The sequence below is a fragment of the Pagrus pagrus genome (genome assembly GCF_965226575.1).
Source record: "Pagrus pagrus genome assembly, chromosome: 18".
NCBI classification, from domain to species: Eukaryota; Metazoa; Chordata; class Actinopteri; order Spariformes; family Sparidae; genus Pagrus; species Pagrus pagrus.
Genome location: NC_140202.1, coordinates 7,660,422 through 7,676,793, shown reverse-complemented (window position 1 = coordinate 7,676,793; position 16,372 = coordinate 7,660,422). Strand labels below are relative to the sequence as shown.

General features: G+C 42.2%; 1 protein-coding gene across 4 annotated transcripts in view; it reads left to right on the top strand.

Moving 5' to 3' along the window:
- The window catches only part of lrfn5a (leucine rich repeat and fibronectin type III domain containing 5a), a gene marked incomplete at its 3' end in the record, with an annotated part of 121,024 nt that overhangs the window by 97,195 nt on the left and 7,457 nt on the right, over positions 1 to 16,372 (top strand). For 3 of the 4 annotated variants that reach the window (XM_084380929.1, XM_084380928.1, XM_084380930.1), the window contains 6 exons: positions 7 to 230; positions 2,894 to 3,022; positions 3,143 to 3,323; positions 3,985 to 4,140; positions 4,404 to 4,663; positions 6,298 to 6,765. In XM_084380929.1, the coding sequence (XP_084237055.1) occupies positions 34 to 230; positions 2,894 to 3,022; positions 3,143 to 3,323; positions 3,985 to 4,140; positions 4,404 to 4,663; positions 6,298 to 6,765 (1,391 nt within the window). In that variant the 5' untranslated portion in view covers positions 7 to 33. Of the gene's footprint in view, positions 1 to 6; positions 231 to 2,893; positions 3,023 to 3,142; positions 3,324 to 3,984; positions 4,141 to 4,403; positions 4,664 to 6,297; positions 6,770 to 16,372 lie in introns of those variants that run through there. The other variant, XM_084380931.1, reaches the window with a different exon arrangement.

The following is a 16,372-nucleotide window of genomic DNA, read 5'->3' as shown; positions in this document are numbered from 1 at the left end:
TTTCAGGTGTTGTGTCCAGGTGGGGTGGTAACCATGGAGAGACTGTGGCTGTGTGTGATGCTGGCAGTTGCCATGGCAGTGCGAGCACAGGTATGCCCGAAGCGCTGCGTATGTCAGATCCTGTCACCCAACCTGGCGACCCTCTGTGCCAAGAAAGGTCTTCTGTTTGTACCGCCGAACATTGATAGGCATACAGTGGAGCTGCGGCTGGCTGACAACTTTGTCACAAGGTAACAGTCACACCGATCATACTACTGCCACCAAGACACACAAATACCACTAATACTCACACTGCTGCTGTTGTTCCTGCCTTAACAGTAGAAGTCCCAGTACAAAGTTTGTAACAGTTGGATGTTGTGAAACCATAGCCTCATTCATTTAAATGAGACTGCTACTTTGATATAGTGGAAGTGCTTCTTGGTTATCTGGGGGTGGAAAAAGTTTAACCAGGCCAAATTGCAATGGCCAATCAAATACATGGCACATTCTTGGTGCAGTGTTTCAGCTATCTAGTTATTACTGTTCTTTTATCATGGAAATCTGCTGAAGTCCAAAATATTTCAATGCCTCCGGTCATAATGTCCGCTGAAAATAAATCCCTTGTGTCCTTCTAGGGACGTGGAGCACCACCAAGTCTTTCTTATTGGATAATCCTCTCTCGGTGGACCATTTTGTAATGAAAAGAAAATATTTCTACCAGTTGCTGTACTATGACAAAAAATAAAATGATTCTTAGAGACAGAGACAGTATTCCAGCCCATTCTCGCGCCCAGTGCGTCAAATACAGCAGCCTGGTCAGTGGCCCTATGCCTCTCAGTTTGACGCTGTACAGTAGTTACCCCTGTAGCATCATTTCTGGAAGCACACCTCCAGTGCAGGTTGGATGGTCATACACGGGACTTTCTCCCTGGAGACCAGCGTTTGCTCTCATGTGTGACCAAGTGTCAAGATGGATTTATGTTTAAGTTATGTTAAGTAAGTATGTTAAGTCATGCAAATCACATTGGGTTAGTTACATAGGTGATGTGACTAGTTATTTAAACCCAAAGCATAATCTTTCCCTAAACCTAACCAAGTAATTTGTGCCTAAACCTAACCAAGCTGCAACATTTCACAATATTAATAACAGTCCAAAGGTCATGCCATGTGAAATGCTTATTAGCAAGCTTTATTTTGAACGTCTAACCAGATGTTGCATGTGTATTATTGCTTATTTGACTGCAGAGCCCGTCATGTGCTTAACTGACACTAGAAGGGGTTGGTTAATGTAGTGAGTCTGACCCAAAGTATGATCTCTTCTTAAACGCAACCCTTAAACCTAATCAAATCTTGACAGTTTCACAATGTTAAGAACAGTCCAAAAGTCATAATATGTCATAAAATGTTAACTGTTTCTCAGCGGGCTTTATTTTGAAAGTCTAAGTGGATGTTATGTATTATTGATAACTTAACCTTGTAGCCGTGCACTTGCAAAACTGATGCCAGAAGCATAGGTGAAGCGTCACAGTCTGAGCCTAAGGCCGCCAACCAAGCTTGACCAACCATGTGACAAGTTAGGAGTGAGAATGTTCTGTCATATTAACCCATATGGAGTGTTCTGGAGTGTTAAGGTAGTCATAAATTGAACAGCCTCATCAGGTTGCCTTGATGTGACGGTATAAAACTGCAGAACATTCAAAAATGTTCTCCAAAATTTGACCAGCTGGTTCAACAGTGTTACTAAAAAGCTATCAACAATATCCCAACTTTCCTTTGCTTCCCTCGGGACTTCTGACTAAAGGAACTGATCAATACTATACTGTATTAATTGAAGAAAACCTCAATATTAGAGATAAAAGTCTCTAATATAGTGAGTGTTTAGTCTTAATGTCACTCCAAAAAGTTGCAATTACATGTTGTTTTATCATGGCCCTGACAGAGACGAGCCTTTAAACTGATGGTTGTGTTACAAGAACAGGACTTTTAAATGCAGCACTCCACATCTACAATTACTGTAAGTGTAGCATACAGTAAATACTTGCACTAAAACTGCTACTATTGGAACTGTGATTTGGATACTTTTCTGGTGCCGTGTGGTCATTAAAGTGCTGATGATTGAGTCTTCACCAAATGTGTTCACTGAACTCTGAAAGCTGAGTGGATAATTCTTAAAAACATCTAAAGGAATGAATATGTGTGTGATAGTGTAACTGCACGATGAAAAGTTCTTTAACAGTCTTTAACAGCTCATTTATATCACTCCATTCATACCTCGTTAACTAAATATACTTTTCCTTGGAAAGTCTTCAGTCTTGATGTGTGAGAATGAGCAACTTTTCCTCAAAACTTGAAACGGAGACAGTGATCTATGACATCACGGGACACCAAAGCCGCAAGCTTTTCCGGCAAAGATGAGTAAGTCTCAGAGTTTTTGGAGAGAGGGGCATCACCCAGGGTGCTTTTAATGGTGATCCAAACGCATTATCCGCTGGCGCTAGAATGAAATAAAACTCATTTCAGTTTTCAGAAAAGCACATTCTTGGGGGCCCAAGAGTAAGTCATAGTCGGTTCATAGTCAATGGAGCAGCTCAAGGCTCTCTCCTGATAGCCTTGGTTCTCTGGTTTGTAGCCTGTGGAGAGTTTTTCACGCTCACAAATATTGAATGAGCTGCACAGGATAAAAGGAAAACCATGTGTGAATTCGGTTTTCTCTGATTTTTGCTTTGAAATGTTGAAAGTGTTCAATGCTACTGAAAGACTGTCAAATACGCAATACCTCCATTTAACATTTACAAATTCAATTTTATCAGTACTTTGACCATAACAACTTCACTTAATCAAAGTTCTGTCTTGCTGGATGTATAGATGGCATATGTCTGTCTTGTGTCTAGTTTAATGTCCTCTGTGTCCACAGTGTAAAGAGGAAAGATTTTGCCAACATGACACGGCTGGTGGACCTCACATTATCCAGAAATACCATCTCCTTCATCACACCTCATGCCTTTGCCGATCTGGAAAACCTCAGAGCTCTACACCTCAACAGGTATGGATTTGCATACAGCTGTACACACATATGTATGTGATGTATTTGCGTGATCTCCTCTTGATAAATGTGAGTTGTTGTACTCAGTATCGTTGATCTCTCTCTCCATCTTATCCTCAGTAACCGACTGACGAGGATAGGCAATGATACGTTCAGCGGGATGTCGAAGCTTCATCACCTCATTCTGAACAACAACCAGCTGGTGCTCATCCACCAGGGAGCGTTCAACGACCTGCTGGCACTAGAAGAGCTGGACCTCAGCTACAACAACCTGGACTCTATTCCTTGGGAGGCCATCCAGGTCAGGATCTCTTTAAACTGCAGCAGCCTTCCAATCCTGTCTGGCTAGAGGCCAGTAAAAAAGGCAATCTCAAGCACAATAAAAGGCCATAAAACCTTTTAGGCCATTTATTTGAGATTAAAATAAAGAGATCCTAAGGGCTTTTTGACTGAACAGAGGCCATTATGTGGAGTATTCATTAGCCTTCAAACATTTGTCATTGATCTTTTCACTGAAGAAGATTTTTTAGTTTCTCAGCACTTTCAGTGCCAAGCAATTTTTATACAAATGTCAGGGCCTCTGTGGATCAGCTCACTAAAATGCTTTGGAACCTGAGCTGACCAAGTAGTTAGAGTCAAGTTTGATAAATAGGTGCTCTATTAGGTAATGTGTCTCGAATGATTAACCACATGTTGGCTTTTTAGGCACATTAATCCTATAATTAAACTTTAATATCTTTCACGTCACTACTGTGCATCAAGGACCGAGGTAAGAGATTAAAAGGACAGGGTCTATAACCAGGATTATTCATCATGGGAAGCCCAAAGAAGTATTAAAACTGTTTATCTCCACATCCCTAGGTTTGTAATCTTCTCAATGTACTTCTCTTAATGTCCTAAAATCTGAAAACCGAATGAAAGGCTAAAGGACAATACATTTCTCTGTTGTTGTGTCCCTGCAGAGAATGACCAGCCTCCATACGTTGAGTTTAGACCACAACATGTTGGACTTCATTCCAGAGGGGACATTTTCCCTGCTACAGAAGCTCAACAGGCTGGATGTCACCTCCAATAAACTCCAAAAGCTGCCACCAGACCCACTATTTCAGCGGGCACAGGTATTCTACTAATCTCTAATCCAGGTATCTGGATGCCTCGAGATCCCATATTGATCTGAAAAGACATTATTACAAATTGTAGTCAGTGGGGCATCTTTCAAATTTGTGACAGTCAAATCACTATATATCTGTTGAAGCAAATTTTAAATTTTAATGTAGAAGGAAGTGTAAAGCAGGCATTTATTGGAAAAAAAAAACATTTAGCTTGACTCCTACTGTTTCTAAAAAAATAAAAATAATGAATCATTGTTTCTTACTAACAGGTCCTGGCCACGTCGGGGATCATGACCTCCTCGTCTTTTGCGCTGTCATTCGGTGGGAACCCCCTCCACTGTAACTGTGAGTTACTGTGGCTGCGGAGGCTGTACAGAGAGGACGACCTGGAGACTTGCGCTTCACCTCAGCACCTGTCCGGCCGATACTTCTGGTCTATCCCTGAGGAGGAGTTCCTCTGCGAGCCTCCACTCATCACCAGATACTCCCATGAGATGAGGGTGCTTGAAGGGCAGAGAGTTGCACTCAGGTATCCACTTTGTATGGACATGCATAAAAAATAGTACGACCACATGCAATCAGTAACATTAAACAAAGTTTTGTCATTATCTGATTCATCATTGACTAACACACAAACACAGCCATACACACACTGTGTTTTATTTCTTGTAGTTGTGTGTTGTGTTTACAAGCCACTCAGGGGTATGAAATGCCCTATTGTTCAATGAAGCACAAGACAGGGACATCATGCAAAAATTTTTACGGAGGACAAAACTAAATCAAGACAACAACAGGTCTGAGAGACAATGATTACCTCATTTGCATATATATTGGTCACACGCTTCCAATCATGATAGATGTTATGTTTTCAAATATTATGATGAAATTTGGAAAAAGGGGGCAGAGGAAATCAATGAGATGCTATTATTCTCTTTCCTTTATTGGGTCTTGTCTTCAGCTCCATATACTAGGTATAAGTATTATCAGAGGGTCAACCCACCCAACATTTCCAATCTTGTGCAGCATCCATTTTAATGCATTCAACTGCAAAAAGCCATTAAAAGCCAGTGGTACATGGTTAGGTGTTGATAATACATTATTTATCCTCTGGTTTACCCCGCCTTTATTTTCACCCACTCTTTATTTGATACTATGTAACACCTCTGAATGCATGACTTTGGGTTGCTTTCATTTGTCCTCTTTCACTTACACATTAAACCTCATATAATTTGGAGCTCGCTTTTGTTCATAATAGGCATTCTCAGCCGTGTTTGGAGGATACGTGCAGTGTGACCCTGCAGCAAAGTCCCCTGAAAGATTGCTGCACTTCCCTTAGAATTATGTTTATGGCTCTTCACTGTAATTGCAGAAAATGAGAAGTGTTACTATGACCCCAATGACACTCGTGCCCTGCAATTCCTATTGCTCTGCAATTTTGGTGACTTAACTGTTCTTTATTAGTGCCACCCATTACAATTCATCCATGCACATAGAGCTAAAGGTCGTTGTAAAAATTACACAAGTTTGAATAGAAGGCATTTTTTCTTTCATTCCTTTTTGTACAATTCCTGTCCTAGTTGTCATAAGGTCTAAAGTTCTCTGCTTCATGTCTGAACAATATTAACATTAATGAATGGGCCACACATGTAGTTATTTAGTTTATTCAACTCACAAAACTACTCATTTAGAGCTGTAACTATTAGTTGAGAGGTTTTCTTTGCCTTCAATGAAAAGTAAAATGAATATTTTTGGATTAACTATGACCTATGATGCTGTAGGTACCCCTCGAGCATCATTCATGGACATCATTTAGGACTTCTTTTATTGAAAGTCTAATTGGATTTCTTAGTGCTAGCTTGACCGCGGAGCACTGCACATGTACAACTGAAGCTAAAGAGAGATACAGTTTGAGACTTAGGGCCACTGACCAAAGCTTCCATATTTGACTAGTTGGGAATAGGGATATGTTGGTAAGGTGTATTGTATCTGAAATGAATGTCCTCTGTCAACAGAGTAGATAAAGTAGATCAAGATAAAGCCGTTTCCCTCTCATCTTTGTTAGGAGGGAAGAATCCAGAAACCACCTCCAAGCAATGCTGTGCTTTCACTCTCCACTGTCTTGTTTCTAACGTGTTCCATTCTACTGGTTTGCTCTCATTAAAGGTGTAAGGCAAGAGGTGACCCAGAGCCAGCCATCCACTGGATCTCTCCTGAAGGCAAACTGGTATCTAACTCCTCCAGAACGTTGGTCTACAACAACGGGACTCTGGACATCCTCATCAGTACTGTGAAAGACACCGGCTCCTTCACCTGCATCTCCTCCAACCCTGCTGGTGAAGCCCACCAAACAGTGGACCTGGTTATTATAAAACTCCCGCACATCTCCAACAACACCAACAACATCCAGGAGCCCGACCCCGGATCGTCAGACATTTCCACATCTACCCGAGGCGGGGCCAACGGGAGCAACGTGACGGGCGACGTGAAGGGAGGGGTGGATAAGAGGGTGGTGACAGCTGAGGCCACGTCATCAACAGCGCTGATCAAGTTCAACTTCCAGAGGAATATCCCAGGCATTAGGATGTTCCAGATACAGTACAATGGGAGCCAAGATGACTCGCTGGTTTACAGGTAAGACTGACAGAATCACTGCGTCACCATGACGCTCAGCACTGCAGAGTCAGACGGTTTACACAATGGAAACGAAGCATGATATGGCTGATGTAGAGGTGGAGAATTACCCAAGTCTCAGCTGTATAGATTAGATTACAGTAGATTAAATGCAACTTTAATGATCCCGTTGGGGCGCTGGCACTATGAGAGCGCTATAAGACTGCTAAGGGGGCGCTTCAAGAGAGCTACGAGAGTGCTCTAAGGGTTCTACGGGGACTCTAAGAGGGCATGGGGGCTACAAGTACAAGGGTACTTGAAACAGCTACAATGTGGTGGTCTTGTAAATGACAAAAATAAAAAAAAGTATAGCATAAATGTAAATCACAGAAAAGTAAATGGAAAATAAAAATATATGAAAAGCCATTGGATCATCAAATATATTATAGCACATACGTAAAGTTCATAAAAGGCCAAACAAGACCAACACGGATGAGTCAGGGCTGGACAGCAAAAATGCCAGAAAAGCTGCGACATGAGAAAGCTCATGATCCTCAGTCAAGCCTGGCATTAACAACACTGCTCGCCCCGTGCTGCTGCTGACTCACCAGCACGGCCTTGACAGAAGAGCTCTGCTAGTCCTTCTTGACTTTTGCCATTTGCTCAGGATTACACAGATTAGATCGATCTCGCAGGGAGTGATTGTTATTTGAGCTAAATATTTACTCCGGTAAAATGGGGGTGAGGGAATTAACAAACACGTAGAGCTTTCGTAGGGAAATCTGCCCGTATTATCTGTCTTTCATATCACCGCTAATCCCCATCCATACTTCATCAGTACGCATTATCATCAAGAGCTGGGGGAGCGTTGAGGCTGACCGCCTGGGTCACGATGACGACAATGCTCTAAATAGTTATTGAATTCATCTTTCTCTTCAGATTTCTTTTTACTACGAGCTGTGAATGTGGCACGCTTGATCTTTTTACAGCCCTTATCTCTCTTTGACGACACCAATATATATCTTACAAACTGCGATCATTCACAGAAGAATCTGCTGCTGTTATCTGCCTCGCATATTATTCCTAATCTCTGTACATTATTCATCAGCACTTAAACCCATTCAGACAATGCATCATGGAGAGACGGCGCCGATAGGACTTGAAGCTGTCTGTCTTCCAAAGATAACGTCATCGCTCTCTGCTTTTCCTCTCTCTTTTATTTACGAAAGCACGCCGAAGTCGCATGTGCGCCATCTTCCTACAAAGTGTTTCGTCTATACTCTGTGCACAAGATTGTGTGAGCAAAGTGAAAAATTAGAGAGTGCAACAAATAACTTCCTGTTAGTGACAGAGGAGGAGTGATTGGACAACCTCTCACCACCCACCCTGATCCGTTCTCGCCCTGTCACGCCACTCAAAGTCCTTCTTCCCCTCTTTTCATCCTCCTTTCTTCCCCTGGCTCTTCTTTTTTCCAATATTAAGCGCTGAAGTCATTTGTGTTTCTCCGTGTTATTTCGCAGCCCTCTTGTCTTTAGATAGCGGATTGATTTCCATTCAACACCTCTGCTGGCACAAAGAGGCAACTCATTGATTCTTCTTTTTTTCATTATCCAAACACAGAAGAGGGAAGGAGGGGGAGAGAGAATACAAAAGAGGGAGAAAAGGGAAAAGATGAGTGGAGAGCGTAGGGGGAACGGTGAGTCGGAGGGAGAGAGAATGACGGACAAGGGAAGACTGGTCTTATTGTCACGGACAGGGCACTTACTTTCCAGGGTCAATAAGAGCTTATCGATTTGCAGCACATTGACATTTCTCCGCCTCGCTCCCCACCTGCTCCCCATAAAGCTTTTGGGTTTATGCTTCCTCCACACTGTGAATTCACTGCACAAACAAGTGACTAATAGTTTAAAGCTTTTACAGGCATTTTCCTCTCAGTTATGTTAACCTCCTGGACATGCAATACGCTGCACATCTGAAATGTAATAGTTGTCATACAGGGTTCTGTATCGATCTCTGCAGGGAAACCCCACCCTGCAGCCCCTCCGCAGGGAGGTCAGGGTCAGCTGCAGAACAGCTCTCCCAGAGCTGACAGGGATTCGGTTTCTTGCTCAAGGACACTCGAGACAGGCAGATGTTTACTGATACAGTACTGGTGTTTTAACACCAAGTCCTCCCGCTTAAGTATTGTATCTCTATTCCAGAGGCGGGCCCACTGCCTAGTCGGTCACAGTAGTAAAGCCCATCACAACAGAAAATTAGCTTAAAGTATTGATTTTTTATTCAAGTGTTCTCATTTTGACTGTTAGTGAGGAGAGTGAAGAATAGCTGAAAATAAATCATTGTATAAATAATGATAGCAATTTGAAGAAGGGCAATTTTCTGATCGCAACTGCCACAATTTTTGATTTGCAGGCACAAATGTACAGTGTGTTAACAAGCTGCAGCAAGCAGAGGTTTAATTTAATATTGATTGTGTGCAATAATATGAAACCCTGGCTGTTGTCTGGTTAACGTGCTCCCTGTGTGCCAGTGTCTGCACGGCGTTTTGGAGAAAAACAAGTGATTCTCTGTATTATTTGAGAAAAAGAAACGCAATGGCTGTTTCATTCAAATCATTTCTTGACTTTGTCATATCTTAACTAACTATGGAGCTGTTACCTGTGAAACACACTATAAGGGGAGAACAGCTAACATTAAGCTTGGAGGGGACTACTGCATGCCACACTCCATCACCCTGCCAGCTAACGAACACTACAATTTAAGATGTCTCCCTGCCCCAACACACCCAATTCAAAGGGTCAGCTCGTCATCCAGCTCTGTTGCAGTAGGATAATGAGCCGTTCAGGTGTGTTGGAGCAGGGGAGCATCTAAAACGTGCCGGGCAGGGGAGAAAACACTGCCTCTGACTTTTTAAAGGTTTTGTTTTTTGACATCATTGTGGTAAAATCTTCTTAAAGGACATCGGAAATTGGTTTCCTCTCAGGTAATTTTTCTGCACAAACTTCACTGCTCACCCTTTCACTGTAGCAAAGACAAAATTAAATTGCAGGGTTTTTTATTATTAAACCAGAGCACTACAATGTTGTGATTCATTGTACCTTGTGGTAGGGACTGTCGTCTTTGGCAAAAGGTGTAAACATGTAGATTTATTATAAGACTACAAAAGGAACATGTTTTTTCTTCTTTCGCTAACACTGCTGAGTATTTGTAGAATGGAATCCCTATTTTTCTCCTCCTCCCCCCTCTTCAATGCAATCTGTTAGGAACTAAATTGAGTCATCCACACAGCCCTTATCTCAGCCTCAGCTGTTAACCCCTCGTATCAGGGTCCGGTCAAGGGAAGGCTGATGTCGATGAAATAATGTGCTGACCTTTTACACATGACCCGTCACGGATGAGGAGTCGGATGCAGTGTTTGGCCTTTACACCTCGCTGGTTTTATTGAACAATTCACAGCCGTGTCGATGATGACAGTAAAACTCAGTGACAGCGCTGACGACAGGGACCATAAAGCGGCCACGAAGTAGAATGTGCTCTTTTTCCGATGTAGAGACAATCATCGCCTTTAATTAAGGTCTGGATGGATGCGGGCCATTGTTGGATTATAGAGAGAATGACGGCAGAAATTACAGGCTTTATAGGTGTATTGTTTAGTCGATGAATAGATTAAATAATGATGATGGTTAAAAGGCTGATGAAGATATGTGTGCCTTGAACAGAGAAAGGAATTTGTTTGGCAGGACTGAATTATTTCATCCTACTCTTTCAATACCTTAGATTCATTACTGTGAGTGTCCGGACCCCCAGGTTGGGAATCTCTGGTCTCTCAGGGTATTTCCAAGTCCTAGCCACGCTGTCAGGATTCAAATCCTGGAGTACTTATTTCCAATGGGCTTAAAGTAGATACATTTAAATATATTGCCACCAAAATCATGGAAGCAGCTTATGGAATTCCCAACATGTGTAAAAATGTATTTAAAAGATGTCAACTCTACCAAGGTAAAACACACATGTTCATAAAGATGTGGCCTATAGTGGTAAAGTATTATGGAGGTTTGCTGTGTGTGCAGTGAAATGAAGTGAAGCATGCACTTAGTGTTCAATAATAACAGTTACAACAGAATAAAATAAGAAAAATCGAAAATGACATTTAAAGACAAAAGAAAATGATAAAAAAACAGAAAAATGAACACGTCCTCTATGATAGCTATGGCTCTGTCTCTGATACTGTATATTGTCCCTTTTCTGAGGACCGTGATGACATGAAAATCATGTTCATGTGTTCATCTTATACCTGATGAACCAAAACTGCAGAGAAGAGGATCAGCTGCTCCGTAAGGAATTGGAATAGCAGTAAACCTCGGAGCTAAACCAAACTGAACTTTGAAAGTGAATCCATAAACAACTGAGATTCTGTTTGCCATACTTGTATCAATAAGCACAAGCCCAGGAGAACCAGTTCATTTAAGGCTCGGATGGAATATAGCTCATCTGCTAAAAGCCTGCAGACATAAAGGCTCCAGAATATCTGCCAAATCTGAAGTTGTTTCGCTTTTATAGGACACATAACTCTACTTTGACATTCACAAAGTTACCAAAGAACAAACACGCGAAACCCATTCTCTCTCTATCCTCCTCTGCTCTGCCTGTTGTTTTGTTTTTTCCTCCCTCTATGTTCTTTCAGCCGTTGTTTTCCACTCCAGCAGATCCATTGAGCTACAGGGGCTGGTTGCCATTTGCCAGAAAAACTACACATCAAGCAAATTGTGTGGCAAGCTTTTTTTTACGAGGCTACACAACAGGGGGCGGGGGGGGGGGGGGGGGGGGGGACGAGTCCGGGCTCTTTAAAAGGCAAACTCTCTCTCTCTCTCTGCCGCTCTGTCTCTCACCAGCAGGAGGGAGTTTATCCTCGCCAATGGTCCCTGCGGCTCAGGTATAGCACCTTGCTCAGCTGTGCTTAAGGCGTGAAAAAACACCCGCCTTTATCCCGCTGTAATGTTCCAATTCTGATTTTATTGCACCATAAACTTATCGTGAGCCCGACGTAACAGTGTTATTGTCGTAAGTAGTCTATGGGGTTTTAAACGCAGACATGTAGTAAAGAGGGAAGTGCCACAGCAGCACGGCTGATTCTGAAGGGAAGGAGGGGTGGTGAAAGGCAAAGGAAACAAGGAGGGAGAGGAGGAGAACAGAAGACTTATATAGACTTATAGAACAGAATATGTGTGTCTGTGTGTTCAATCAGACAAGGGATGGGGAAGGAAGGAGAATGAGGGAGAAAAGGGATAAGACAAATACAAGGAGAGAAGAATGTATACCAGAAACAGACTGCAGGAGAGGAAGACAGGAAGGACAGTGGCAGGAAGTACGGTAAAAAGGACCAAAGAAGAAGAGATGGATGGAAAAATGAAGTAAAAAGAGATCTGAAGGAAGAGGGAAAGGAGCGAGTGAGGAAGGATCATAAGGTGGTAAGTATTAAGTTAGGAATGGCTTAAGGAGGGAATGACAGGAGCAAAGGAGAATGGCCCAACAGCAGGCAAAGAGAGCGAATAGAAATGACTAAGAGGAGGGAAAGAAGAAAAAAAGGTACTTACATGAGAAAAGGAGAGGAAGTAAGAATGGATAGGGGAAGAAAGGATAGTGTGGAGGGAGGGAGGAAGGAAGGAGCCAACCACAGCACTAAAGAGAAATGTAGATGACTCAGCTGAAGTGGGGGAATGGAGCTGAGCTGGGCAGATGGAGGACTACACCCAGCTGCAGATAGTGCTGAAACATCTTCCCCACATCTGGGACAGCTTTAGTTGCGTGGCACTGACATCTACTCTGCTATGCTTGTTTGCACTGAGCTCAGCGGCAATGAGGTCTTGCTAAGTGTGGAGCGCCCTCCTTTTGTTCTGGGATGAGGAACTGAAAATGTGAAAACTATTCAAGAGATGACAGACTATTGACTGATTTCACACATTAACTGCATGTATGGTTTACCACTGCTTTACCTGGTCATTAAAGTAGGCGTGGCCGATCTGGCCCAAAAAGTAATATCAATATCACATCAAAATAATATCAAGATCTCTTTAGGCTTCATCCCAATACACAACTTGCCCTCAAGCTTTAAACGCTGGACTTTTCTGTGTAACTAAATGTCTTTTACTGCAGATTCCAGTTGCTTAAGCTGATTTTTATCTGCAATGCTGGGTGTGTGACCCCTCAGAGGAATTTGATATTCATTAAACTCATTTCAAAATTATAATTTGTTTCATTAGATCTTTTATTCATACTTGTACGCTTCATTATACCATAATATCTCAAAACCCTCCAACATGGCTGTGGGAACCTGCACCCTGCCTCACCTTGGAAGATTCTAATATCGACTGATAAGAGAAAACAAATAGAACTCATGTTTGATGTTCTCGCCGTCTTTTTTCACTGATTAGAGAGGATTTCTTACAGGCAATGGTTCCACCCAAAGAAGCTCAACTTTCAAGTTGTTTTTCTTCTCAGTCATTTTAGTATGTGCTGGGGATTCTGGGGAAAGCAAATCAAAGGGTTGGGATAATTATAGTTTTTAGATAATGCTTGAACAATCTGGCATCTAAATGAGGTGGCAACGTGTGTAATTGGTAACTGTAATGTTATGACTATAATAAAAATTGTAATTTCTTCAGTGTGTTCAGTGGTGGGCAAAATATTTTCCTAATTTTATGACTTGTTACCGCCACTGTGAAGTGTTCCACATCAATAATACAATTGTGAAATCATTGTTAGACCAGCTAGGTGGCTAATGTTTACTATTTCTGCTCTCCCTGAAGCTGAATTTGGCTCTAATGAATAAAAATGGATGGGGAGGTGTTAGCAAAGCCCACCTGGCCTGGGCTCAAAATCCCTGTTCCACCTCTGACTACAAGCTGTGTGGGTGCTTGTTAACCATTAGCTTTGGCATCAGGGGCATTATGCATGGTAAAACAGAGATAAGAAGCTAGCTTCTGCAATGCTTTGTGTCTGCCTGAGAGACTCAGACCTATTAGCATGGCATTGTGCCATCTGCTGTGTAAGCCACATTAGCTTTGAGGTCAACAGTAATGGGGCAGAAGTTGAACTACCATTAATCCTTTTCTCTTTGTGTCCAGAAACCTGTTATTCTGAACTGGTTTGATTGTACTCGTGTGCCGTAAAGTGTGGTGTGCTGTCATGTGATACTGTCAGCTTAATTGTAGAGAAAACTAACATGAACATAAGTGGAATATGAGAGAAATGAATCATGTTGCCATGTAGTGTTTGCATTATATAACAGCAAAAAGAAGCATGTGAGAATGTGAAGAGAACACATGTTTAAGAAGTGCAGTGTAAAGGAAAGTTTTGTAAAACCCACAGCTGCTTTTGCATGCTGTTTTGTTGGCTTATCTGACAACGTTTTTCATGTTTCAGGCTATTTAATTTAGACTAGCTTGCAATCTGGTAGCATGGGAGGCTTTAGCCAGAAGCACTGAATACCATTTTCTCAAAAATAATTGGACAACCTACTTTTAGAAATCTGTGACCCACATTTTAGACTTACCCCTTTTTGGGCGACATTGCTGTGAAATTTAACTGTGTTTTTCTGTTCAAACACTTCTAATGTGAGTGGGTAGTGGTAGAATACTACAGCAACCCATTGATATTTGTACAGTTTTGCTTTTACCAAGAAGATTTAACAGCTGAAACAGCTTCATTAGCAGGATTTTGTTGTGTGATGTCATTGTACAGACCCAATCAAGAGTTGCACAAGCTGGTTAGTTGAGCTTAACCTTAACACTCCAGGAAGTTACTGCGCAAGAAATAGCCAGGGACACGTTATTCATTGAGCTTTATAGGGACTTGGTGGAATTTGCTGTTTCCCACTGTTTCGAGTCATTATGCTTAGTTAAGCCAGTTCCTTATGGTGGTAGCTTCAAATGTACTGTTCAAACATGATTCATCAGGCATGAATCTTCTCATTTCATTCTATGCAAGACTAAAATACTTTTTTTCCCATATATCTTGGATATGACATGATATTTAGAAGTTCACAGGAGACACCAAGTGTAATACTTGTTGTACAGCTGCCTGGTGTGAGAGAACTTTCACACAATACATGAAAATTAATTCATAGTGCCCCAAATCCTGTTTTTCAAAACTGGACAACTTCCACTCTACATATGAAATTCAAAAACCTTATTCCCCCGCAGCAACATGAAACTACTAATGAGCTAGCCCCGAGCAGTGAATATCATTTAAAAAACATTGGAAGTTGTGGTCACACATGGTCTGACTGGGCTCTGCTGCTGGGGGGAACCACAGCTGAGTTATTAGAAGCCCCGGCCTCTTATCGCTCGACTCCAGCTCGACCCAGAAGCCCTGGTCTTGAATCATTGCCATGAATGCCTTTTTTCCCCTCCTGGAATAATGCATGTTTGTGGCCTGTAGGCTTTGTCCAATATTTAATCAAGTGAAATGGCCTGAAATAGAAAAATGTGGTATCATAGTTCACTGTTCTGTGCATGGAGGCAATCATTTGTCCCGAGTCAAAAAGATGAGAGCAACTAATGGAGATGGCATTGTCCTCCTGGCTCTGTCCCGGCCTGGGCGAGGAAACTTAGAGTTGATTAACACGCACGCAAACACATGAACTCACATCCATCCACATGCACACACAGCGAGGGTTTAGCAGTATGTAGCGCTGCATCAGTGATGAATGTTGGCAGGAAGCCAGAGACAGTGACAGCCACTGGGAAGAGGAGGCTGCTATGGGAGGAGCAGATTACTGTAATGGAACTCCCACACATGCATGTACTGTAAACACATACACTGCAGACACATACAGACATAGGTACACAAATGCATACTCATAGAGGTGCATGCACACAGACACTTTCTCCTGTGTAATGAAACTCAGAAACACACACACACACACACACACACACACACACGGTCAGGCGCCCTGGGCTGAGGGTTTGGCAGAGCAGCGTAGATAGATTAGTGTAATAGTCTCGGCCAAGGCAATCATCTGCCCACTGTAGGGCTTCAAACGCTGGCAGCAAGATCCAGCTCAGACACAAAGAAATTAGCCACAATGAATGAGTCAGTTTGGATGAGTTCACAATGCTAACGGCTCACAGAGTCAAAAAATAATCGCATGCGAGACAAAAAAAGAAGATCCACTCATTTGCATGAAAATGTATTTTGTGAACTCAACACAAACATATGATCAATATCTTGATTGTTCCTTGTATGTACAGTATGAATTATAGATGATGACAGCTTGGCTTACACGTCGACAATGAAAACTAGCTGCACAACGTGAGTTTGGTCGGTCGGAGCGTCTGGTTGGATGGGTTTTGTTTAGAAACACTGGAATGTGAGCTGCGTGACCTGCAGCGAACGGTTTCTTGGAAGCAGAAGTTTCTGAGGTGGAGGAGAGAAGTTTTGTTTATTCATGTGGGTGCATGGCTAAGCTGAAAACAAACCCTCAAGCAAGGTGCATAATCACTGCACATTCGTAGATTTTAAACCGAAACACATGCAAGGCTTTTGGAATTAAGAACAGTTGCAACATTTTTGTTTTTCGTAGGATAGGTTCACCTGCTGGTGCAGGGGAGCAGCGAAGCAGGGGATT